Genomic DNA, 25,975 nt, shown 5'->3' on the forward strand with positions numbered 1-25,975 from the left:
AGACAAAGATAAATTGAGTCCTTCACAGGGTCAGCATTCAAAACCCAAATTAAGGCCTGGAGTGCAGTGGCCTGAAGCATCTTTGGCCCAGCAGAGGACAGGGCAGGGTATTTGCTCGTTGTTTGGCCCAGTGGCTCCCCTTTTTCTCTGTGTCACACACACACATACACACCTTAGCACCCACCACTGCACTGGTGGGATACAACCTCATGTGGGACCAAGGAGGCTTTTAGGAGCTGAAGAAACCCTTTTGAAGGGCATGATGCGCAATGTTGAGTTAGCTTCCAGCACCTTGACTCAGTGATCCTAATGTTCCCACAGTGCTCAGCACCTTCTGCCACCTCCCTGGGCAAGGGAGACTGTGCTGCTGCCACCAAGGCCCCCTGCGGACTCACTGGTCAGAGAAGGGAAGGAGAAATGGCCTCAGTTTTCCGGAGCGAGGAGATGAGCCTGATGCAGCTCTTTCTGCAGGTGGAGGCTGCCTACTGCTGTGTGGCCGAGCTCGGGGAGCTGGGTCTGGTCCAGTTCAGAGACGTGAGTAGCACCCAGTCAGCACACTGAGCTGCAGGAGATGCACCCCAGGGTCTGGTTGTCCTTCCCACAAAGCACCTGGGGAAGGTGCACCTGCAGGGTGTTCAAAAAACCCCTGGAGACAGCGGGTCTGCTCCAAAGCTGACCTGAAAGCCAATCACCATGCTGACACCCAGCCTGTTCCTGGGTCCCCATCCAATGCTCTGCATGCTCTGTGCACAACCTTAGGACGATTCCCTCCTCCACCAGCAAATAGCGGGTCTCTCCGAGAGAGTCCATCTATGACTCCAGCTTTAACAGCAAGGCTGGGTGGAAATGAGCCTGGTAAGGCCACGATGTTCTTGGTCCTGAGGAACCCATGGTATTGCCCTGCTTCTAGGAGTCTGTAAGACACAAGCATGTTGGCCGTCTGCACTGACAGTGTTTGCTCTGTGCTGATGTTAAAAATGCGCGCAGCAGTGTGCAGCCTCTAGCCCCAGGCTTGTTTTCTCTCCTGTTTTTCAGCTGAATATGAATGTGAACAGCTTCCAGAGAAAGTTTGTGAATGAAGTGAGAAGGTGTGAATCCTTGGAGAGGATCCTGCGTAAGTAAATGCTTGTCAAATGCCATCAGCTTTCCGCCAATTGCTGGTGTGGGATTTATTTCTTTGTTAAGCGCTCTCACACTGTGGAGCAGACTTAGTGGCAAAACGATGATGTTTTCATCTGAGCCTCTGGAAATGTTTCACATGCATCAGCTAATTACTGCTTCATCCCGTATGGGCAATAAATTGTCGCCCCTGTTTTGAAAACTGAACTGAAAGGAGGTTAATTAGCTTATATAAAATCACAAGATAAATCTGGGGCTGGGCAGGAGGCTAATCCAGAAAACCAGACTCTTCCATGAGTGTGCCACCCATTGGCATTCACTTCCTGTGGCCAAGTGCTTCAGCCTGGAGACAAATCTTTTAAACCCTGAGCAACAGAGCTCATGGTGGCCGGCTCTCTTATGGACGTGTGTTCTGTGAGCTCTGCATTCTCCCCACCATGACACAGGTGCCCACTTTAGCCACTGGGCAAGGAGAGCACTTGCCATTGCTAGAGCAGAGGAGCAAAGCTTGCTGCATGCCTTATTCACTCCCCAAGCAACTAGTTGTGCCAGGGCTGCGGGCTGTCCAGGGGATTGGGGTGGGAGTGGCCACCACAACTTCAGGAGAAACACCATCCTCACTGAGAAAGAAGGCTGCTGGGTGTTCAACTCAATGGTCGTGTATATGCACTGGGATGATGACTCTTGTGTATCGCTGTCCCTTGTCACACCTCCATGTGATGCCTTGTTCCTGACAGGGGCTTTAGCAGCAGCTGGTGACCAGGATGATGCAGCAGGAGTGACTGCGTATCGAGACTTCTGTGTCCTTTCCTCACAGGTTTTCTGGAAAATGAGATGGAAGACAATGCTGAGACAGTCAAACCAGAAAAGTATCCAGAGACCCCCCTGCCTCGGGAAATGATTGATATGGAGGTACAGAATTTGGAGTGGGCTGAGGAGAAAGAGAAGGGGATGTGCACCGGGATGTCTGTGTAATGTGCTCGATACAGCCCTCCCCTGCAAGGAAGGACCGGGTAGCTGAGGCTGGCGCAGCTCTCCCTGCCTGTGGAGCTACTTGCCAGGTTGCTGTCTCAGCAGTTAGGTTAAGGCTAGTCTTACTGCATGTTCCTAAAGGAGTCCAGTGTTTTTACCATGCCCTGGGGAACATCCCTCTGGTCCCACATGTTAATGGAAAGGTATCACCATCACAGAATGCCCCCATCATCCTGTAGGAGAGAATAAGAAGGGTTTTGGTGATTAACCAGGAGAGCTGATGTTAGAACCAGCTTCACTGCATAAAAACCCCAGGGCTGCCTGTCCTCATAGAAGTATGGTTGTGATGTAGTAACACTGGGGCCTGACACAAATATTTGTGCCTTGCTTTTGGATGTGCAAGGAATGCTTTATTCTAGCCCAGCTGGGACCTAAGTTTACCGGCAGGGTAATTTTTTAATGCTGCACATGTAGGTGACTAGGAAGAAAAATCATGCTTTCTAAGGGCTTCATCTTCAGGAGCAAGGTAGTTGCCTGGTGTGTTCCTGGACCCACATCCTCACATAATTTTTGGTCTATAGCTAATGAAACTAAGCTAATGGCCTTGTTGTATGCTGCTTTTGTAGTCAGTAGACTGACAGCCAGCCCAACTGGGGTCTGAGATGTCCTGTGGGGAACCACAGAGGTGCCAAGACAGGCTCAGACACCTACACCAGGCACCCACTTATCTGCATGAGCTTCAGCCAAGTGAGTCAGAACTCTAACACCAGAAGAGGACAAAGCACCCAGTAGGGAATGTGGCAATGGGAAAATGAGGCATTGGCATTGATTAATGTCTTCCTACAAGCTCAGTGTTTATTGAAGTACTCATTGAATGTTTCTGTATTCCCCTTTGAAAAAAACCAACTACCTATTGTTTGAGATTTGCTATCAGCTTGGTAAAGGGCCATTGGTCTGCTTCAGAGTTTTTCTGGGTATGCTTGGACCCTAAACAGGCAGTGCTGGAGAAACTTGAAGCTGAGCTGCTGGAAGCCAACCAGAACCAGCAAACACTGAAGCAGAACTTCCTCGAGCTGACAGAGCTCAAACATCTGCTGAAGAAAACCCAGGACTTCTTTGAGGTGAGAGGCCTCTTTGCTCTTCCAACAGAGATGTGGAAGGTTTCTAAAAATACTGACATTTTCTTTTGATGTGTGTTGCTGGTATTGATTTTTATTCAAAACCCAGTGGTCTTTACCACAAGCCAGTAAGTTATGTCTGCAAAAGCACCTCAGTCACTTTGGAGCCTGCATCACTCTGTGAATCAGGGGGTCTCAAGAACCTGGTTCCCAGATCTCTTTGAAAGTGACACTTATGCTTTTCTGTTGCTAAGGTATAGTTTACCTTTTTTTTTTTTTTTTTTTTTCCTTCCCTCACCTTTTGTTCTAAACCTCTGTGGAAAGCTTCCTTTGGGGGAAAAGATGTCAGAAGAAAAATGTGAAAATAGTTTTCAAACTGGCAATGCTGAATAGTTTTTAAGACTAATGTTTTCCAGGCAGAAACCAGTCTGCCAGATGATTTCTTCAGTGAAGACACATCTGGACTGCTGGAGCTGAGAAGCACTCCTGCTGCTGCAGCTGCCAAGCTGGGGTGTGTATTGGTGATGGCCGCCAGCTTGGCCAAGCTTCCCACCTGCACTGCATTGCTGTGACACTGGTACACTTCCTTCAGCTTCTTAGCAGAGGTTGCTCACCAGCCTCTTCAGCATAGCTGTTTCATGAAGATGGAAGAGTGACTGTCCTCTGTAGTTATCATCAAAACTATGGTCAGGTTATGTGCCAGTGGGATAAATGGTGGCTTCTACTTCCAAGCCACCTACTCCAGTGACCCCTTAGTAGGTATTGACTGAAAATTGTTATCCTACAGCATCTCACACGTGGCTTCTGGACTCAGGTATCTGGCTACCAGCCTAGTCTTCAGGGAAGGATGTCTAACCGCAGCAAAAAGCCATGGGATTGCTTGCACTGGGCTTTGTCTGCAATAGAAAATGGCATCGAGGGTGAGATTTAGGGCAGCAGAAACACCACCTGATGGTAATATTGCTGATGGTAGTTCAGTGGACAGCATAGGTTCAAACAACTTTCCCTTGTGTTTACATCGGCTAGGTGTGGTGAAATTTGCTGATGGTGTTCTTCCAGGCTGGTGTTTTTAGCTGCTCATGCTGGTATTTCTGAAGTTCTGTTCAACTCTTATGAGCAAAGCATTTGCCTGCAGAGGGCTTGCCTTGGTGGATGTATACCAGCACGTCGTGCTGCACTTCAAAGGTGCAGTCTGGTGTTTTTTGGAAAAAGGAAAACAGGATGGAGTAAAGACAAACCATCACTTCAAAATTGCTACCTCCTACCTCTGTCATTTAGGCACTCTCTGTTCGTGTGACTTTAAGCATCTCTACATTCCTCCATTTCTAGCTAGAATTGTCTCTTTGCCTTTTTCTGTTGATCTGGGGAGGACTTACAATGTTTTAAAGAAAGAACAACAGGACAAAGTCAGTAGATTGAGATAAGAACCAGGCTTGAGTAAGGAGGTCTTTTCTAGAAGTGCCTACAGCAGCAGCAGAGCCCTGGTTATCATGGACTAGAAAACAAGAGATTGCAAAATCATATGTGTTACAGGTCCTAAAATACTTAGAATGGGCTTGTAATTTATTTATCTTTTAACTCTGCTCAGGTTCACAGCAGGGGTAATTAAGAGGGAAAGGATGATACCCTTTGAGCGTTTACTGTGGCGAGCCTGCAGGGGAAACATCTACCTGAGGTACACCGAAATGGACACCCTCCTGGAAGACCCTGTGACGGTAGGTACCGACCTGTTTTTGCTTCTCGCTGCTCCTTGTGCATGCCTGCCACCTGCAGAAACCAAACTGGTGCCCTGGCCATGCTGCAGCACTAGCTGCCTCACCAGAGCTGGGTGTCTGAAGGCAGCCTGTAGAAGAAAGGTGAGGAGGTCTGAGGATGGGAGAAGTTTTTTTAACATTGCTTTCCTTTTTTGCCGTTATCAAGTTGGCTTCTTCGTCCTCCCTGGTTAAAGTGCATGTGACTACTAGCAGGGTGGCTGTGTTATAGGGACCACCAGGCAGGTGGGCTGTGGCTGTCCTCACCTGGGGATGGCAGTGGAGAGTTTATTCCACTTGGTGTCTCTGAGGTGAACCCTGTGCCCTGGCAGACCTCCTGTCCCCTACCTCTCTGCTCCACATTGCTCCTTCCCCCATAACCCAGAGCTGCTGCTCAGGCCTGGTCCCTGATGCAGCACCCAGAGAAAACATTGCTGCTGGAAAACTGGAGCTGGGGGAGAAGAACAACCCAGTGAAGAGGCTGCTAAAAAAAAAAACCAAACAAAAAACAAAACAAAACAAAAAAACCCACCACCTTTTCCACATTAGACTCTTTCCTCTGGGTGCTTTAAATTCTGCTTGAATTGCGTTGCAGAGAGAAGAGGTGAAGAAGAACGTGTTCATTATCTTCTATCAAGGAGAGCAGCTTAAGCAAAAAATCAAGAAGATTTGTGATGGGTAAGGCAGGCTGGTGGGCAAGCCAGAGATTAGACCTCCGTGCTCTGCCTGTCAGCTCTGCTACTGAGCTCCCTTCTGCTCCTCAGCTTTGCTGCTTCTAACCATGAAAGATATCTGTCACCTTGGCATTTGGAAATTGAGGTCCTAAATTTTCCAAAGTGACTTAAAGTTCTTGGGAGCTTCAGTTGCTAGGATTTTAACTTGGGACATCTTAAAGGGGACTGGTTTTTAACAAATACTCAACATTTCCCCTGAAAACTAGGGGCCCTAGCTTGGGCACTCAGAACATGGTAATCCACAAACTGCTCTCAAGCCTTCCTGCATTTCAGTGTCAAAGGTGATGCTGTAGTTTTCCCCCCCCTTTCCTGAGCCCTTTGGGCAATATCTGTGTAATCAGAGACAGAGCCCAGAAGAGAAATGAAAGCTTCATACAGCCTGACTTGTTTCCACTCTGTTAAACATCTTGAAAAGATAATTCCTGTTGAATATTTTGTTACTCTTTCATAACCCTGATGACCAATAGGCTTTGTTGCAGTGTAAATCAGATTTGATGAGGGGATCTGTCTGCTGTCACCAAATCCATTTCAGGTATAGCCCTTTGGCCAAGCAGGGCCAGCTGAATGCCTGCTGGCTGCAGGTCACAGGAAGGGGATGAGCAATTGCTCTTACCTGACGTCTGCACTCAGGGCAGGTCCTTCCTTACATCCTGCCTTTAATCAGAATAAAAGCAGGAAGGTCAGTTAATCCATCTGGGAGAACTGACTTCAGTCCCGTGAAGCGATAGACCCCTGGGAACTATTAGCAATTCCTTCACTAGGAATGGTGCCCTCCAAGATGCCTTCTATAGGTGGTGGAGGGCAATGCTCATCCTGAGAGCAATTCAGCCCTCTTGAAGTGGGCTCCCTCCCCCTCCCTATAAAGCAGCCAAGGGGACATGGAAAGCTGGGGGAAGGCTCCCAGGTCTCAGTCACTCATTTCTGATCCTGAACCTCAGAAGTGGAGGGAGTTTTGCCATGGCCACCATGCAGGATCAGTCTGCTGCTGGTGGTGCTCTTTGAGCTTTTTGGCTCGTTCTCTTTCTGGATTACAATTTCCTGCTTATGTCCTGTTTCTTCGCCTGCTTTTCAGATGTTGTTCAGTACCCTTCTCCCCTTCTGCAGACATAGGAAGTTGCTGGTGGTGAATGCTTCCCATTGCATTTGCCCCTGTGCTGATGGCCTTGCAAGTTGCCAGGCCGTACATTTAGAGTTGGCTGGGGCTGCTCACAGAGTGCTGAAGGTGCTTCATTTTGGAGGATTTTTTTTTTTTTTTTTTTTTATCAGAATCTTCCAAATCAGAGGCAGGAGCTTGGGGTGCAGCCAGGAGCATGGGGCAAGGCAGTACTGGAAGTGTGAGCAGATTCCTGCAGGGTGGGCCATGATGTGCAAATTGGTCAGGAGCTGGTGGCGTGTATGTGGTGGCAGGTTTATAGAAAGGAACTTAGACTGGTTTCTCTCAGCATCTTATAACTGAAGGAAAACATACCTACCTAAGACAAATTCACAGGATGTCCTTTGCAGTGCTAGTGCACTTTTTTTTGTTTATTGACAGCTAATCAGGCTACGCATGAAATTGTCCTTTATGTCTTTTCTTCCTCCTTTTCAAATTTTTTCGCTTGCTAATATGCACGTATACATGGATATTTTGCTGAGTGGCATTTTTTAAAATGCATTAATCCCATGACTCTCCTTTTGTGCTCTGTGGACCATCAGCTATCCCTGGTACACAGTTCAAGGCATTTTGGTCCGGTCCATCTTTAAGGCAGGGTTAACTATACCAAAAGCAGACGGCAGTGTCATTCCAGCCCCAGCAGGACATTTCTGATTTGCACTAAGTCATCATTCATGACAAGTAAATATCCTGCAAAAATCATGGGACTGGTATAAGCCAAGTCTCCTGCAAGGCAGGCTGAGATTTGTTTGCAGAGCAGTGTGCCTCAGGTTACGCTTGTAGTCCCTGCTTGACTCTAATTGGTAACATTAGCCTGCCAATTTCATAAGCATTAAGTCCATGCACAAATTTATTAGTGAAAGGTGTAGAGGGAGCAGGGAGAGGGAAAATGTGAGGATTTTTCTTTTCCTACTTTTCTTGCGGCTGCCTCAGTGCTAATGTGAATACTAAAGTGGGTTTATCAATGTAAGGATTCCCTGCTGAATTCTCCTGGAGCTTTCAGAGATGTCTGTGCCATTAGGGCAAAGCTGATACTCAGTATGCAAAATGGCTGTTAAAAGATCAAAGCGACACTGCTGCAATAACGTTATTGGAAACAGGGGAACTGTACAGCATGGAGGAATAAGCTTTCAAGTTTGATTAAAAATCCTTATTAAAGATGAACTAAGAGCTGTGAAGAATAAGAAGATGGAAATAATTAGGTGGGGTGAATAACCTTTGGAAACGAATAGCAGGTGTTGAGTGAGGAGAAATTCAATTCTGGAAAGGGAAGTTTAGCTGCAGAGCGCATGCTGTCATTACACACACAGCTCTGGGCTGATCTCTAGGAAACTGCTGGGTGTTTTGTTCAATTTGCAACTGCCCTCACTTGTGTGTGTGCTGGAACTGATTTTGGAGAGCAGTGGTGATGTAGTCTGTGCTCAGACAAAGCCAGAACATGACGCTTATCTGTACACAGAGCATGCACGATTTTGTCTCTTAAGCAGGGACAGACCCCTGTGACCTGCTACATCTTCTTTTAATTAATCTCACATGCAGAAAGGCAGCCCTGCAGCAACCCTAACTCAGTGTAACTCCACTGCAGGATGGTGAAAGTGTTGCCTTAGGTGGGCAGATGATCCTGACTTTGTAAATAGGAGACCAGTTGGGGTAATATTGAAGGATGGCATTTATAAATGCCAACTGAAAGAGTTGGGGCTGTTCAGCCTGAAAAAAAGAGAAGGCTCCGGGGAGATCTCATAGCGGCCTTCCAGTACCTGAAGGGGGCCTACAAGAAAGCTGGGGAGGGACTTTTCATAAGGGCAACTAATGACAAGACAAGGGGAAATGGGTTTAAACTGAAAGAGGGGAGGTTTAGATTAGATATTAGGAAGAAGTTCTTTACTGTAAGGGTGGTCAGACACTGGAACAGGTTGCCCAAGGAAGTTGTTGATGCCCCCTCCCTGGAAGTGTTTAAGACCAGGCTGGATGAGGCTTTGAGCAACCTGATCTAGTGGAGGGTGTCCCTGCTGAAGGTGGGGGGATTGGAACTAGATGATCTTTGAGGTCCCTTCCAATCCAAACCATTCTATGATTCTATGATAATGTGCCTGAAATGGCAGGGCCACTGGATATCACTGACGAAATGAGTAGGAAAAAATAGAGGGATTTCTGTTATTTTAGTTACTGCAGCACCTCAGCTCAGTTAAAGCTTGTAGGCACAGAGCCTTGCAGCAGTGCACCCTGTGATCTGTGAGGTCCCAGTGGGAACTCCTTGTGCCTACTCAAGTGTACTCTGGCGCTTGTTTTGCTGGCAGGACAGGTAGCTGTACACTTTTCAAAGAGACATTATTTATTTCTAATTGGCTGTATTGGGTTCATATAGTGGCTTTACAATACCACAGTGGAGAAGGTCATGCTGTATACTATAGATGAAGCAGTATACAACACCTGCATGGAGGTAAGAGCTTCACTCGTATATTAGAAGCCCACAATAGTCCTTATTATACCACATTAAATAAACCAGCTGAATCTCCTAAATACCGCCTCGGGGGTAAGCCTATAAAAGCATTTATGCTGGCCTGGCCACATGTAAACTGACATAACAGATGCCACTCTCGAGTGTTTAAAAAAACTTCACCCATCCTTCCCTTGCTCCCAAGCTACCTAGCCGAACAGATGGACCAGAAGCGAAGAGCCTCCTCCTTTTGTTTTATCCTGGAAATACAATCTTTTTTTTTTTTTAATTACAGGGTGATTTACTTACACAGCCTGCACACAGGGAGGGTGTTTGCTTTGCTTCCCCCAGTGACTGCGAGAGGGTAGTGCAGGGACAGGGACGTGGCGTTTTTCCAGCCTCAGAGCAAGAGGGACATCTGTTGGCTACAGCTCTTGATGTTATCGGGGCTGCCTTTGCCAGGGTGGGGGGCTTGGGGGGCTCTTTACAGCTTCCCCAGAGGTTAGCAGGGCATCTTCAGTTTGGCTATAAGGGAGGTGCCTGTGTATTAGTGTTGACCACTGCATAATATCATGTACCTTGTAGCCCTTGAGACAGGGAATGGGGTTTTTCAGCTAGAATAGGCAAAGGGATCCTTTTTCTCATGAAGAGATAAATGTACTTCTTTTGGACCTTTCTGGGAGACCAGGCACAACTTTGTAGTATGTAAGAAGAGTATACTACCAGGTGAGGAATATAGTCTGGTTTTCCCACCTTTGAACTGAGGAGTCCAGAGGAAGAAAAAGTCAGTCAAATAAGTGGTGTTTCTCCCTTCTCTCTCACTGAGGCTAGATTTCGTGCCACAATCTATCCCTGTCCAGAGTCTGCCACTGAGCGCCGAGAAATGCTTGATGGAGTCAACACGAGGATTGAGGATTTGAACACAGTAAGTGGCAGTGGCTTTACCGGGGTCTGAACACAGTAAGTGGCAGTGGCTTCACTGGGGTCTGAACCCGGCAAGTGGGACCTGCCCAGATATTTGTCCTGTCTGACACCTTGTGGCCATGGCCAGATCCCAGGCTTGTTTTGGGAGCTGGTTGGGCAGAGCTGGGGGTTGGAGATGAAGCCACCAGCCCACGAGCATTTCCCCACCAGCTCAGAGGCCAGGGGCTCTGCTCTGCCCATTTACATCCCCAGGAGCTGCTGGGGGAGCAGCCTCCCATGTCAGGGGCTCTAAGGTTGCTTGCTACTGATGGCTGTGCAGAGGTCAGACGTTTATACTCTATGACATAGGGCTATGGGGTGGGATCTAAGGTCATCAGCAGGCTGCAGATATCATAACTAAATTGCATGTTACACAGACTGTCCAAAAGGGTTTCATCTAGCCCTTACAGTAGGGTTTCCCTCAGCAGCTCATGAAGCTGTTCAGTCACATGTGTAGTACAACTATACTAGGCCCAGAAAGTACTCTTAAGATTTTTTAAATATTTAAATGAGGTTTTCTTTACTAAGGAAATTGATCTTGGGGTGCTTCTCACATGAGCAATGGAAAGCAAGACTGCTGTTCTAGAAGTACAGGCAGACCTTTGTATTGTCACACATGACAGTTAGTGGGTCGCAAGGCAGGGGGGAATTGTACATCTACATATTGTATTAGGACTTCGTGCCTTTTGGAGGGACTCCTGCTTGTGACCTTTGTATTGTCACAGATGACAGGCAGAAGGGGATGGACACCCTGTTTGCCTGAGGTGGTCCATCTGGCAGTTGACATCCTGCTGTCACCACCTCCATGGATGCCTGTGACTGCCTGTGTGCAAGTCTGCTTCCAAACTACCTTTCACTCCTGAGCATCATGGGCACCTAGGCTTCTTCAGCACTTGTAGACCACACAGATTATCTTCCTACTACATCATCTCCATCACTCATTCATGCAGCAGCACTATGGTGGCCACACGATGCATGGAGATCCCACCAGGGCCATAAGCTGTAGCTCTAACAGGACAGGCACGCTTGTGGATGTGACATGCCCCAAGTTCATGGCACAGAGCTGTCTGCAGGAGATGGCAGGGTGGGAGCGCATGGTGAGACGTGACCAGTCTGTAAGCAACTGGGTAAGGAGCCAATCCCACAGCTCAGTAACTCCCAATGGTCTCCTCTATGCTTACAGAGGCTTAGGGCCATGCAGGGAGAGTCCTTAGTGAACAGCAATGTGCACCTGGTGTTGAGTGCTCCTGTGTCCAAACCTGCACACACTGTCCTCCAGGATACCCCACAGATTCATATAAATAGCTGCCTTTCTGGAACCCTCTTCCACTTGCCTTCCGCAAATAACTGCTGAGTAGATCATGCCACCTATACCTTCTTATCTCAAGTGCTTCCTGTGCTGTGTTTGCAGGTGATGACCCAAACTGAGTCCCACCGCCAGCGACTGCTGCGTGAGGCAGCAGGCAACTTGTGGTCCTGGGGAATCAAGGTGAAGAAAATCAAAGCCATCTACCACATCCTGAATTGCTGTAACATTGACGTCACTCAGCAGTGCGTCATTGCAGAGATCTGGTTCCCAGTGGCTGACACTGGCCGGATAAAAAGAGCTCTCCATCAAGGAATGGTAAGACACCAACATTTTGGGTCCCTGAAGCTCTTACCCAAACTGCATTGTTTACATGTTGAGCATATATTCAGACTTCTGTCTGCCACCACAATACTGGGCTCCTTTTTCTGTTTTAATTAAAGTTGAGGTTGTCGCATGATCACTTGGCCTCAGGGCGTTTAAGGTCAGCATTAAATCTTATCAGATTTATGGTCGACCCACAGGAGTCAGCAGTGCTGGCAGCTTTCCCTGAACAAATCAATAGCACAGAAAATGGAAAAATGTGAATACTAGCACCCTTGAGCCCAGCTTTCATGCACATGTTTGGACACAGACCTTAGTGCTGTGGGACTGATTTCTCTCTGCTAGCCACCCTGACTGTGTCTGTCCTTGTCACCGGGTTTGCAGGAGCGCAGCGGTTCTACTATTGCCCCTATCCTGACTGCCGTACACACCAGGATGTCACCACCCACCTTCAACAGGACCAACAAGTTCACAGCTGGGTTTCAGAACATTGTGGATGCCTATGGTGTGGGCAACTACAGGGAGATGAACCCAGGTAAGAAACACTCAGCTAACTGCACCTGGCTTGGTAGAACCAAAGTGAAGCCTTTGAGCTCCATCTTCCTAAAACATGCACTCATTAGAATCATAGAATCACCTGGTTGGAAAAGACCTTTGAGATCATCAAGTCCAACCTTACCTATCCACTACTAAACCATATCTCCGAGCACCCCATCTAACTGTCTTTTAAATACCTCCAAGGATGGTGACTCAACCATCTCCCTAGGCATCCCATTCCATTGCCTCATTGAGAAATGTGCACCATATTTTCTACTGTTAAAAATTGATATTGTTTGATGCATAGGCATGGATTTTCTCAGGCAAATAATTTATCCATCAATCTTCAGTGACTGATTGTGGCAGGAATAATGAACTATGCAAATACAGGATGAGGAACAAATGGTGAGGTAGCAGCACTGAGGAAAAGACCTAAGCTCACAAGACAAGCATAAGTTGAGCTTATCGTGCTGAGGCAAAAAAAAGTGAAAAGGTTGTGAGAAAAGAGAAAAACACTCATCTCAAGGACAGTAGTGAGAATGAGCAGAAACCTAGAAGTCTTTCTAGTGGTAAAGGTAGTTCTGCACTAGATCTGATTGCCTGGTGAGTAGGGGAGGGATCATGGAGGCCTTTAAGGGTAGCAGCTGTCAGGAATGGTCCAGTGGGGTGGGCTGCTTCTCTACTGAGGTCTTTTTGTTTAGGAGGAGCTGAGCTCCTTTTCCTTTCTTTCCTGCAGCCCCATACACTATCATCACCTTCCCCTTCTTGTTTGCGGTGATGTTTGGGGATTGTGGCCATGGTGCCATCATGCTGGGCTTTGCACTCTGGATGGTCATTAACGAGAAGAGCCTTCTTGCCCAGAAAAGCACTAATGAGGTAAGTCCCAGGGAGCTGGTGTACCCTATAATCCATATTTGATAAAGGGGTCATCTAGCCTCCCAAAGGCTGAGTGGTGATCCTTTGAAAATGCCTGTGAGGCAGAGACTTGGCAAGTAATTCTGCCTCCTTCTACACAGAGACCTGGGTGGGCCCAAGGGACCTGGACTTTCCTATGAGTAGTTGTGTATAAATAGATTAGTACAATCATGGCTCCTGTACCCTGGGGCCCACCATTTAATGGGACTGCAGGTACTTTGGTCACTGGCACTGCCTTCTCCTTCTGCAGATCTGGAACACCTTTTTCAGCGGGCGCTACCTGATCCTGCTCATGGGCATATTCTCCATGTACACTGGCTTCATCTACAATGACTGCTTCTCCAAATCATTCAACATCTTTGGCTCTTCCTGGCATATCATCCCCATGTTTAAAAATAGCACTTGGAAGTAAGTGGCGAGATGTGGGAAACAAGTGAAAACACACTGAATGGGGCACGTAGGCTTTGAAAGAAAGTGACACAGTGTCTGCCTGTGTGGGGAAGGGAAGAACTCCCTGCTGTGGATGCAGTCATGAATGAATCAGAGGCTTTGTCTGACACACACAGATGAACTCACTATTGAAATGGAAATGTAGAGTCCCCGGGAACACGCCTGTTTGTTCAGGCACTGATGTGCATAAAAATCTGCAGGTGTCCGGGACTGATGCATGGAGAATTATCAGTGTGATGGAGACTGTCCTTGTGTGGCACCCATTTGCCCACACGCACACACATACCCAGGGTAACAGTTCACAGAAAGGCTGGAGTCAGTGACAGCTATCATGTGGCAGTATTCAGCACACCTCATAAATATATTGTAGGCTTATACAGTGAGATTAAGCTGCAAAGGTAGTTTTCCTTTTCTCTTGTAGTAAGGATGTGCTTCTGGACAATACGGTGCTGCAGTTGGATCCGGCAGTCCCAGGAGTCTACTCTGGAAATCCATATCCATTTGGAATAGATCCGGTAATTAAATTAAATTGCTCTAAGATAATTTGTATTTCAATCCTGTTTCTACAAATCAGGTATATCAGTAGCTCCCTGTTCTCTCTCCTGAAGCCATGCTCTTCACTTTTTGCTTTTTGCCTGTTCTTTACATGGTCATTGTGATGCTTTTATTTAGCAATCAAGGATATATATTGCTGACAGTTTTGCGCAGGCAATAGCAAAATGGTAAGCAGGAAGGAACTTCGATTTTGCTGTAGAGTGGTCTTGTGCTGCAGTCTCCACTCTGTCACCAGTCTGCTGGAATCCATTTCCTTGCTTGAGTACTTAACCCATTCCAGAGCTACCTCACACGTTTGAAGGGAAAGTCCTGATCTCCATGCAGTCTATTTATCATATGAAGTGTGAAGTAAATGCCAGTATTAGTTAACTTATCCACATTTTATTCTCTGTCCCCTATTCACCTTTTCTTACTGTTTGCTCTTTATCACATATTGAAATGTAGTTTTTAACATCAAGCCTTCCTGTTTCATTCTTCATATTAGCCAATTAGCCTCTGTTCTGCTGGGTGCACTCTCAGTTCAGTTGGTCACACAAAGAAACACTGACTTCCTCTGGTTTGCAGAGATATTGACCTTGTAGAAAGTTTTTCACAAACCTAGCTCTGCCCAGGACGTAGGCAATCCAGTTCAGGAAGTCACAACAGAGGAAGATGAATTTTCTATATGTTGCCCTGGCAGATCCCTAATTTAGGTTAACCTAGGCTAGCCCCTCTTCCACCCTGGCTGCTGCCTGCTCGAGAAGCTGGGACCCCTGGCTGGCAGAGAGGAACAGCTGAACAAGTGCTGTCAGGGAAGGAATGGACTGGAAAGCACAGCCCTTACATGGGCCTCTCTGTGGAAATTATCCGTGTCATCTGCCCAGAAGGATGGATGGCTCTTTGTATTTTGCAAGTCCTGGAAGGATGGTTGAGGTGTATCTTGGAAAAGAAAGAGTCACCCTGAGATGAGGAGGCTAGGCAGTCTCTTCCATAGCCATAGAAGAGGTAAAGCACATCATACAAAGGCACAAAAGCTAATGTTTTACCTTCCAAATAATCCCATCTTCCTCGTTTCTGTTCAGGTACTAAGCATCTGAAAAGAGGTGTCTACTTACTATCTCTAAGGTTAGATGACTACGGGGTCTAGAAAGTTTTAGAAGAAAGGAGAAACAACCCCAAAGCTCTGTAGCATAAAAAAGGCAAGCCTGAGAAGAGGCATATGGTTCTTGTCTTAACGCAGCTGAAAAGTTGCTGCAGAGAGGCAGGTGATAATCTGATCTCCATGGCCAAAGAGTTGGAATGAGCTTTTTTGTAAAAAAAATAAATAAATTTTATATATATATATATATAAAAATTGAACATGTTTTGCCCTTGGTACTTCTCTGGTGAAGGTGGAACAAATTTCTGTAGCAGCAGGAGGGATTTTCTCATTCCTTTCCACCTCTGCTAAAGGAGATGATTCAGCCTAAGGGCAAGGAATGACACTGCAAAGATCTAGGTTCTGCTCCAACCTTTGCATTGGTTTCTGGAGGACTGAAGCAAAGTCACTACATCATTTTAAATTCTTGTTATTTCCTCTGTTAAACAAGGATAATACCTCATACCTTTTAGATGAGAAACCTGTCAAGGTGAAAAGGATTATAAGGAACATCAAGATTTCCATCTCTTGTTATCTTCTTACTAGAACTGATAGGAGTAAATCAGTGGTGTCAGAGCAATAACTTCCACAAATCTGTTATTGATCAAACACCTGAAAACCTTGTTCTTCTGTCTCTCTCTGCTCCTTTCCCCAAAGATCTGGAATGTTGCATCAAACAAGCTGACTTTCCTGAACTCCTACAAAATGAAGATGTCGGTTGTCATAGGGATTGTGCATATGATTTTTGGAGTGACACTCAGTCTCTTCAACCACATGTAAGTTTGTTTAATCAAGCCTGTTGCTGCAGCACACAAGTCCTTATTGCTAAACTAGTGTCCTTCATTTAGAGAAAGCCTCATATCTTGGATAGCTGACTTGAATTTTGTCCTTTTCCCAGTGTGAGTAGAAATGCCCCATATGTTGACTGACTCACACCACTGTTGGTATAGAGTGCTGAGTCCAAAGGCCAGGAGAGCCATCACATTACAGATATTTTCTTGGATAAACTCTCTTTTTTGCTTTCTCTCTTATATTCTTGATTCTGCAGCAATACTGAAGTACACTAAATTAAAATATATAGAACCTCCCACTATTGATAATTTTTGTCTTGAAAGACATACTCTTTTGGCCTAATCCAAAGCACACTGAAATCTTGCACAGTGTGTGTGCGCATGTGTGTGTGTGCATTTCACCTGACTTGGTGAGCCTTTGGTCAGAATCTGTGGGTGTGCATGTCTGTATCTCTTTATATATCTTTATTTTGCAATAAAAATTAAGAAATGGTGATAGAGTGGAGGGGCAGACACTACTGTCTTGAGAAGCTTTCCAAAGCTGGAAGGTGTGTAGTGACCTTCAAGGACAGAAAGTGTTTGCAGATGACAGAGAGAAGGACTGCCCCTACAGAATTGATTCTACACCTGTTTCTGACCTTCCTCGGTGTATAATGCTTAACTTTGTAAATTATCTGTTTTTTAAAAATCAGCTTTTATTTCAATGTAGTAATCTTTTGGGGTGCTTAGATACTGGTGGGTTAAGTACAAAAAACTGAAGAGAATCAGTATGACAAAACTTTTGTACTTAAATAATAGCTTTCCTTGATAAAGACTGCAGTTATAGACTTCTTTCTTGGCTAGTGATAGTTGTATGTTTCTTACATTATTTCCAAAGACCAGCTAGTGTACAGTACTGCCATACTTGGCTGCAACCTTGTATTAATACCTAGTGTATTAATTGTAGTTATCTTTCCTGATTATTTCCAGATACTTCAAGAAATACATAAACATTATCCTTCAGTTTATTCCAGAGATGATATTTATTGTCTCTCTTTTTGGCTACCTGATCTTCATGATTATTTTCAAATGGTGTCATTTTGATGTCCACTCATCCCAGAGTGCACCAAGCATCCTCATCCACTTCATCAATATGTTTCTGTTCAATTACAGTGACAGTTCAAATGCTCCCTTATATCTGCATCAGGTATGGATCATCAGTTGTAACTGTTTTGGCTTTGCAGTGTGTGATGTGGAGAGTGGACATAAATGTGGGGAGCAGGCTCAGAAGCTTCATCCGAAGTGCCAGTCAAACAAGAGAGGTTTATTCTGGTATTCATGTTGGCCTTGTAGATAGGTAGAACAGAGAAGCTATCAATCAGTGGTACAGTAGAAACCTCATTTTTAGTGTCATCCTAACAAGAATGATGATGCAATTTAAGATACTTCTGGGAAAAAAGGGGAAGAAGAGTGACCAGAGATGCAAAGGTGTGTGTTGCAGATGTGCTATCCTGAAGTCTGGGCATGATGCTAGAGACAAAGCAAACCTCTCCTTTCCTTGATAATTTCTTGTTTCTTCTTTGGAAAACTTGAAAGCTTTCTATTTTCAACTAAAAAATAGAAGTAGTTAGAGGATTTTATGACAGCTTTTTGTCAGAAATATCTCTTTGGAGGAGTTCATTAAAAAAAAAAGGAAAAAAATATGCCCTAAGAGAAAACTTCCTTTAAAGTAATCTCTATTTATTTGCTCAGAACACAGATTATTTTTTTTTTGCTTGCTTGATTTTACCTCAGCAGTATCAATGACAAATCTGCAAGCAAATGCTCCCTCCAGATATATGTATGCATCTACATCTACCATTGCACTCTCTGGCACTTCAACATGAGCTCAGTTTTAGGGCTGCTGGTGAGTCAGAGTTGTTGCAAGTAAATGTGTTAAGGTTGGAAGGGAATTTGGGAAAACACAGGTTTCCCAGTCTTCAAAAAGTCTTTAGATAATGTTTTGCTTTGTAACAACCCACAGCCTTTCCAAGATGGTAATTTTTTTCTCCTGTTCCTAACCTCCTGCCCCACCAATAGCAGTCTGTGTCATCCACCTGGGTAGTCTGAATGCAAAGATTGTATGAGACCAACCATAAGCTGATCAGAGATCTGAGACAGTTTTTTTAAAAATACAAAAGTCATAATTTGGAGTTTTCTTTGTGTTTTTTAATTTTTCTTAAGGTACAAACAGTTATGTTAGGACAGCAATAGGGGTGCAACAAAAACACCTTATATTGTGGGGGTTATATATGTGTTATCAAACTGAAACAATGATGATGCAATTCCCTTCTGGAACTGCAAACGTAGAACAAATCCTGGATTCCATGCTTTCCAGGGGAAGACTTGAATGACTTGGCTCTTACTGCAGCATTTCTATGTTGATCAAAGCAAGGCAGACTGAGTGGCTCATTGGAAGTTAGGACATTCACTTGGGACACTGGAGAGCCAGGTTCAAGTCCGTAAAATTGGGTTTTGGCAAATGAACCCTTTCCAACATGAAAGCCTTTCATCTCTGAGTGTCCAACCATGGCAGTGTTTAAACAGTATGCATTCATTTTCATGTCCTTACAAGTGGAAGGAGACTCAACCAATATAGGGAGTATATTTTAAAAATAATAATAATAAAAAATATTTAAAAATCAGGTTTATAACCATAAATGTAGTTGGCTAAAGGAAGTAAAGTAACTTTTTTATCTTCTTGTTGTTTTGTCTTTTAGAAAGAAGTGCAGAGTTTCTTGGTCATATTTGCTCTGATTGCTGTTCCCTGGATGCTCCTAATTAAACCTTTCATCCTTCGAGCCAACCACCAGAAAGCACAGCGCATGGTAAGGGATGTGGATCAGGCAAGGGGGATTCAGTACAGCAAAGGCAAAGCTGAAGAGATAGACCCTCAAAACTGTTTGCAGTGATCTAATTCTGCTTTTCTCTGATCTCAGAGTTTCTCCAGTGATTTCAAACTGTGCTTTACGGCGCATGCACCAAGAGCATGTGTATGGACATTTGCCTGAGCCATCTAAGTGGGAAGCAGGAGCTTCGCTCACAAGGCAATGCCCTATTTGTTGGGAGAGGAGTTGAGCTGGCACTAAGCTCTTTCAAGTGTCATGGTTTTGGATAACCAGAGAAGGTTTAGAAAGACTGATGTGCTGGTAAAGCCAAGACAGGGCAAAGACCTCAGTTGCCAGTCCACGACCACCACTAACTGCTGGTTGGATGTTCTGTAGGAATGGAGCATCTGCGATACTCCTGGCCTTGGAGAGATCAATGCTGCTTGGAGGACAGGCTTGATTTAAAAGCTGTTGCCTGCTTTCTAGTGCTGCTTTCTTCCCTAAGTGTTTGCCTTCACATTAACAGAGCCCTCCTTCCCTTGGGCTCTGTGGTTTGCCCAGCTCTTCAGCACGTAACTGCGGCAGCTGCAGTTTCCCAGTTGTTCATTAATTCTCTCCTTTATTGTGCTAACAGGACTTTACTTGTCTGTCAGGATTTACTTCTCTTTATAGATGGAGTTAGTGCCTGGAGTATCTTTTATAGGGCACAGATGTTTCCATTTGAAGAAAGGGATTCTGGTTGTGCTGCATGACCTTTTCCAACCCTGTCACTTCTGACCTATAACTGAAAGCCAGGTCCCCGGGAGACCTTTGCAGCCCTGCCTCTGTGCTGTAATTTCTTATTTTGTCATTCTTCTGGGATTTGGATGAAAGCTTGACATGGCTGACTCCATCTCCTGCTTTTATGCTAGCAACATCTGACAGCTCTTCTCCATCTCCTATTATGCCCCTGTATTTCTGTTCCTAATTTTCATATGTTAGCTGTCTGATCACATCTTACATTTACCCAGATTTATAAGTTTGCAACAGTCTGTTCTGTACCCTGACATTCAGGTAAAGCAAAGATAAAGTGGGTGTGACAACCATTACTGCTGCAATAGGAAACAATATGTTATCATGAGACCTTGCCCATGAAACCTGCTGGAAGCTATAAAGAATGACAGGGCAGAACCTGACAGAAGCTGTGAGGTCTGTATTTGGTTATGCTGTATAATAGGACAGTTTTAGTCATACGATGTAGGGCTATGGTTATGCTGTGCTGTCATTTCTGGAGTGAGGTTCAGATCAGTTTGTCCAGGCCTCTAGAAAAGCTCTGTAAAAAGTGAATAAGGAGAGAAGATGGGTTGTCACAAGGTTTTTGTCAATTTAAAATTAATCAAGATCTGAATTGCATTTCTGTCTGTATCCCAGGAACCGTGTGACCTTCATCAAGTCACCTGATCCTTTCAGGCTCTATTTCTCTTTCACTCGATGTTAATTCCTTTGATTTTCACCCATCTAATTGAGATCATCAGCTTTAATGTGCCTCAGTTTTCTCATTTACCAAAAGTGATGGATCTTACCAGGATGGGTATAAAGGATACATTGTGAGACTAAAAACTAGCTCCAAATTAGTTGGAATCACTGGAAAATGCTCTAGGATGGCAAATATTTAAGTATTATTAGCCATTTGGCAGGAGTATTCAGTTTCTGTGTTCCATGATGACTGACTATTGTTGAAATTGTCCTCACGTTCATGATACAGTCCTCCATATGTTACCCATCATGAGGTTATTGCTGAAGTTCTGTGCCATGGTCTTCTTCATTTTGGTATTAGCCTATAGCATGACACAAAAGACATACTATGTTTTGCTTCTGAAAGATTCGATCTCAAGCCATCTCAGGAAACCCTGGAGGTGAAAATGAGGTAGATGTCCCAGGAACCAATCATTCCAAGAAAGCTTCCCAGGGAGACCACAGTGGTGACCATGGAGGACATGAGGATGATGATGAAGAGGTAAGAAAATGTAGGCAGAAAATTATTCAGACAGACACAATAGTAAAAGACACAAAGTCAAGCAGACTGTTGCAACAGTTTGTGTTTCCAAACAGAACAAGCTTTGAATTTTCATAGAATTAATTCCCTTAATTTTTTCCTTTAGCTTTTCCTGATGAGGGCCAGCATTATTACAAACCTCAAGCTTTTACAAACCTTAAACTTTTGTTTCCCCAGGGGCAATTGTTTCACTTCCACATTGCACCCAGAAAAGGTCAAGCCTTCCCCAAGAGTCAGTGAGTTTTCCTTCATTTGAATTGCAAAGGAGCATTTAAAACTTGGCAGCCTGCAGTGCTGGCTAGGGAGAAAAGTCCTCCTTTGGCAGATATTGTCAAGAGCTTCTGCAGTATGCACACTTAAAAAAGTGACAAAAGTGTTTGTAGTAATTGGGAGTACCAACAATACTGAGTGTGGAGGGACTGGCTGTTTCCAGTCACAGGGAATCTTCACAGTCTTAGGCAGATAGTCTGAAAACCCCTATTTTATATAAGAATTTCTGTCTCTAAGAAATCATGAAGATTGGTAGCAATTAGATTGACGTCTAAAGAGTTGAAATTGTAAGACTGGAATATGAGCTGGTTCCTGAACATTTGTTTTTCACTGGAATTGTATTTTTCTGGGGAGAATGTGTGGGAAGATCATACAGAACTGACATTTTTCAGAGCAGTCTCTTTATCTGGGAAACACTTTTGTGTTGCTCAGGACATAGCATGGAGAACCTTTGATGGAGTGTTGCTCTGTTAGCCAGGAAGCCCTGAATTAAGAACTAATAAAATGCATTTGGTTTTATGTTGTTTCAGTTCAATTTTGGTGACACATTTGTCCACCAAGCTATTCATACCATTGAATATTGCCTTGGCTGCATCTCCAACACAGCATCCTACTTGCGACTCTGGGCGCTGAGCTTAGCCCATGCACGTGAGTGATTGACTACCTATTAGTTACCTTGGCAGCAACTCCGTGGCAGTCACTGCTTCTGATGGTGTTTGATTACTCCTGTGAATTTCTCCATTAAACCAAAGTTCTCCTTGTGGATGTTTGTGTCTCAGAATGTTCTGCTTCAGGTCAGATCAATCCAAGTGGCCACCTCAGTTTTCAGTCATGATCCCTAGTAGCTATATATCAGGCAGCTCCTGACTGCATTCACTGGCTGGGGCCCTTTTCCCACACTGCTTTGTAGCCACCCCTCTGGAGCAGTCCTCATGATGTGTGGCATGGTGGGAGGTGCAGTCCAAATGGGTAGTCCAGTCCATAGAGGTAATGGCAGTATGGGAATCAATCATAGCTTCATTTCCCAAGAGGCACTTGCTATAGCCTTAGGGAATGCAGGTGAATGTCAAAATGACTTGAAACAGTTATTTTGATTTGGTTCAGCAAACTAGAAAGAAAGGTTTTGGTTCAAGAACTCCTGGAATTTGTCATTTTCACTGGGATTTTTCCCAGCAATGTTTAGTAGAACCTCGCATTCCATGAGAAATGTACAGCATTTCAATGTCTTTTCTCTTGATTTAAGATGGAAACAAATGCTCAAATATTAAAAATGACCTCAGGCTGGAACTTCAGATTTTTAATGACTCTAGTTTTTCTAAAATTTTTTTTATTAATATTGCTGTACTGCCTCTGGCTAGTTGTGCCTGCCCTAAAGAATTTGGCACACCAAAAAGGAAAACAAAAGAGGGGGTGCACCATGGATTGACAGGGGTGAGCTGTACTTCTTGGCACAGAAATGAGCTTAGTAGAAGTCGAATGGAAGCTAATAGATATTAGCTTTATGGAGGACAGGCATCTAAATAAAATAAAATATACCAACTAAAAAGCTTAGGTAATGGCAACTAAAAAGCTTAGCTCAGGGCAGTACTATATGTTAAGTCAGAATTCTGCCTGGAAAACCACCATATTCCTTTGCAGCCTTACAAACTGACATTGACAACAGCATTTTTCCCAAGGGCAGCAGTTGCAAGGGATCCCTTGCGTCTGTTGTCACCTAAAGTAACAGGTCTTTGAATCCAAATATGGCTCAAGCACCAATGACTGGCAAAATGGAAGGCTGAACTGGTGGCTGGAGCATCTGGATGGAGACGAACTGGCCTAAGTCCTTGCTTTGCCTGTATCACAAGAGGAAAATTGCTCAGTCCTGAATCTATCCTGTGTCACTGGTGTAGTTAAGCTGGGAATATATTATTGAGCTAACGGGACACATCAGATATACCTGTGCTGTGAATGTTGATATAAACCTGTACAGGCAAAAAAAAATCTTTAAGAGCATGCAAGCAACCTAAACACTAATACAACCAACAAGTTATCTTTTTATTTTTCCCACCACAGCTTCTCCATGACACCCTAAGAGAAGTGGTTTGGAGAACAAATGGGAATTACATGTCTCCTGTGGGTCTTAGCTAGCATCAATCAGCACAGCTTGTAACCTAATCTACACAGGTATTGACTATGTCAATAGATCATGTTCCCTGGGATTCAGCAGCAGGCAGTCCTAGAAGGCTCCTCATACTGCCTATCTGCCATGTTAAAGAGGTGCAAATTAAACTGATGATTGTATCACGCCAGGGTAATAGCAGTCTTGGTGGCATACTCACAGGACTTGCAACACAAAGCCAAGCCAAAAACAGCACCACCAGCTTCTAACACAGTGAAAGGAGCAATGGAAAAGAATCTGCATCCATTTTCCTTCTGCAGTTATCATGGAGAGGCAGGGTGGCCATGCATTACCATCATGTACATTTTACTGTCATGTATATGATTACTTCATGTACATTTTATCCTAGATTGTGTACATTTCCCACCTAACTGGGAAAAATGGGTGAGCTGCCCGACTGTGCAACAGCTGTTGCTCAGCACTGCTTTCCCTTTATTTGCTTTTGCAGAACTGTCAGAGGTCCTCTGGACCATGGTGATGCACAACGGGTTCAACAACAGCAGCTGGACAGGCCTCATCGTCATCTTCATCATCTTTGCGGCATTTGCAGTGCTGACGGTAGCCATCCTGCTTGTCATGGAGGGGCTGTCAGCCTTTCTGCACGCCTTGCGTCTGCACTGGTAGGTGGTGTGGTCTTTTGGAGCTTTTCCCAGAGCAGTCTTTGGGAGGGATCAGGCTGTGGAAGTAGGTGGCCACACCATGACGAGCTGCGCTAGTAGCTATGCATTAGGACATCAGTCCCTTCTGACAAATGAAGTGAGGGAGACTCCTCTAAAGGGAGGTCAGAGGTCCCTGCTCCTTCTTTGACCTGCTCTGTGGAGCAACCTGCCTGTCCTCCTGAGCCTGTGGTGGCTGTGGGCACATGGCAAATGGCAACCTGCATTTCTGCCCTGGTAAAAATGCAGAGTCAACGAGGCCACCTTGGCCTGCATGATAAGACCTGAAGGCACCACAGCCACGTCGCTGGTTGTGTATCCCACACAGGGTTACCATCAAACAAGATAGCTGGGGACTACCTACGGCAGCAAGAGTTCAGTCAGAGCTGCAAAACCTGGGTCAACACTTGAACACTTGTGCCATTAGCCCAGGTTGAGCTCCAGGCTGTTTTGGCTTTGTGGCAAACCAATTTCAAGTTAGCTTATGTCTGCCTTAAGTAGGCATCAGTCCAGGCAAGGACAGCAGTGCAGATGCACCATCAGGCTAATATGTAAAACAAAACCAAGGTAGCAAATCACCCTTCACCACCACCATAACTTGGCACCCTGCCTGAACACCCAAGAAGTGTCCTACCACAAACCACAAGTGCTGCCAAGGCAAACCATGGTGCAGTTGTTTGTCATTGTGCAGGGAGGGGGGAGATGTCTGTCCCCCACCAGAGTGTGCAACCAGCAGGTGGTTGTCCTAGCTCTCAGAGCTGCTAGAAACAGTTTAGCAGGCAGGCAAGGTCCTGTCAACTGGCCTTGTGAGGACTATTTCCAGGCTGACTGAAGGAAAGTCAAAGCTGATGCATGCCGGGTTGCTCCCTGACTGTCTGTGTCTCACTGCTGGCTCCAGAAGTCATCTAAGTTCCCAGCTCAGCAGCCACTATCTCTTGTGGCCTCCCTTTTCCCATGGGTGCCATGTTTCAGCCTCTCAGCTGGAGGTAGGTCCTGCCTGCGAGCAGCACTGATGCCATGCTCTGCTCTCCTCAGGGTGGAGTTCCAGAACAAGTTCTACGTGGGAGCTGGGTATAAATTTTCTCCATTCTCCTTCAAGTACATCATCGATGGCACCGCAGAAGAATGAAGCTAGTGCATTGTTGCTTCACTCCTAACACTAGACTCTTTTTCCTTGTGGTCGTTCACCCACAGAGTAGGGTATATGAGATGAAACAGAATGGGATATGACCCTTGAAAGAAGAGCAACTGTAGATGAAAATGTCCTAGCTGCATTCACATATGCTGCTGTATCAGCTGAGACCTGAACTGCATTGGCCAGGCTGGCTGGACCATTGGCTGTCTCCACTGATGTCTTTGCCAAGTACCTGGTCCTCAGCTTTTGATCAGGTCAGCTGGCTACTGCTTGGTTGAAAAGAGGAGATCCAGCTTTTGAATTAAATTGGTTATTAATAATCAGCTCACGTGTTTTGCTCCATTTGCTGCCTTGTCTTTGTGGCATATTTCTTTCCAAGGAAAATATGTTTCGGCTGTTGTTTCAAGCTGTGGTTGATCATATGACAACAATTAAGTCCCTTATAAGATTGCAGCCCTTCATTTAGCACACAATACAAACCAGCTCAAAGACAGATCATATTGCAGGCTTGCAATTTTCTACATGCTTTACTACAACAACCCTCTTTTTATCTGATTTGCTCCAGGGTTTGACAGCACTGGATTACAGAAGTTTGCACACGTCATCACTTAACAAAAGTGTTAGTTTTGA

The 25,975-nt window shown here is 45.0% G+C and overlaps 1 protein-coding gene across 1 annotated transcript; it reads left to right on the forward strand.

Annotated features, from left to right (window-relative positions):
• Window positions 1-329: 329 nt before the first annotated feature.
• On the forward strand, window positions 330-25,339 carry ATP6V0A4 (ATPase H+ transporting V0 subunit a4). Its single transcript, XM_010164463.1, has 20 exons — window positions 330-534; window positions 1,036-1,114; window positions 1,937-2,031; window positions 3,087-3,212; window positions 3,626-3,720; window positions 4,798-4,924; window positions 5,556-5,638; window positions 10,116-10,209; window positions 11,659-11,871; window positions 12,262-12,412; window positions 13,151-13,290; window positions 13,580-13,737; window positions 14,201-14,294; window positions 16,109-16,227; window positions 17,212-17,428; window positions 18,981-19,088; window positions 20,950-21,084; window positions 21,924-22,041; window positions 24,003-24,174; window positions 25,246-25,339. The coding sequence occupies exons 1-20, from the start codon at window positions 418-420 to the stop codon at window positions 25,337-25,339; spliced, it is 2,535 nt and encodes an 844-aa protein (XP_010162765.1). The 5' UTR covers window positions 330-417.
• Window positions 25,340-25,975: the final 636 nt, after the last annotated feature.

The sequence above is a fragment of the Antrostomus carolinensis genome, unplaced genomic scaffold, assembly GCF_000700745.2.
Source record: "Antrostomus carolinensis isolate BGI_N321 unplaced genomic scaffold, ASM70074v2 scaffold4503, whole genome shotgun sequence".
In the NCBI taxonomy this organism is placed as follows: Eukaryota; Metazoa; Chordata; class Aves; order Caprimulgiformes; family Caprimulgidae; genus Antrostomus; species Antrostomus carolinensis.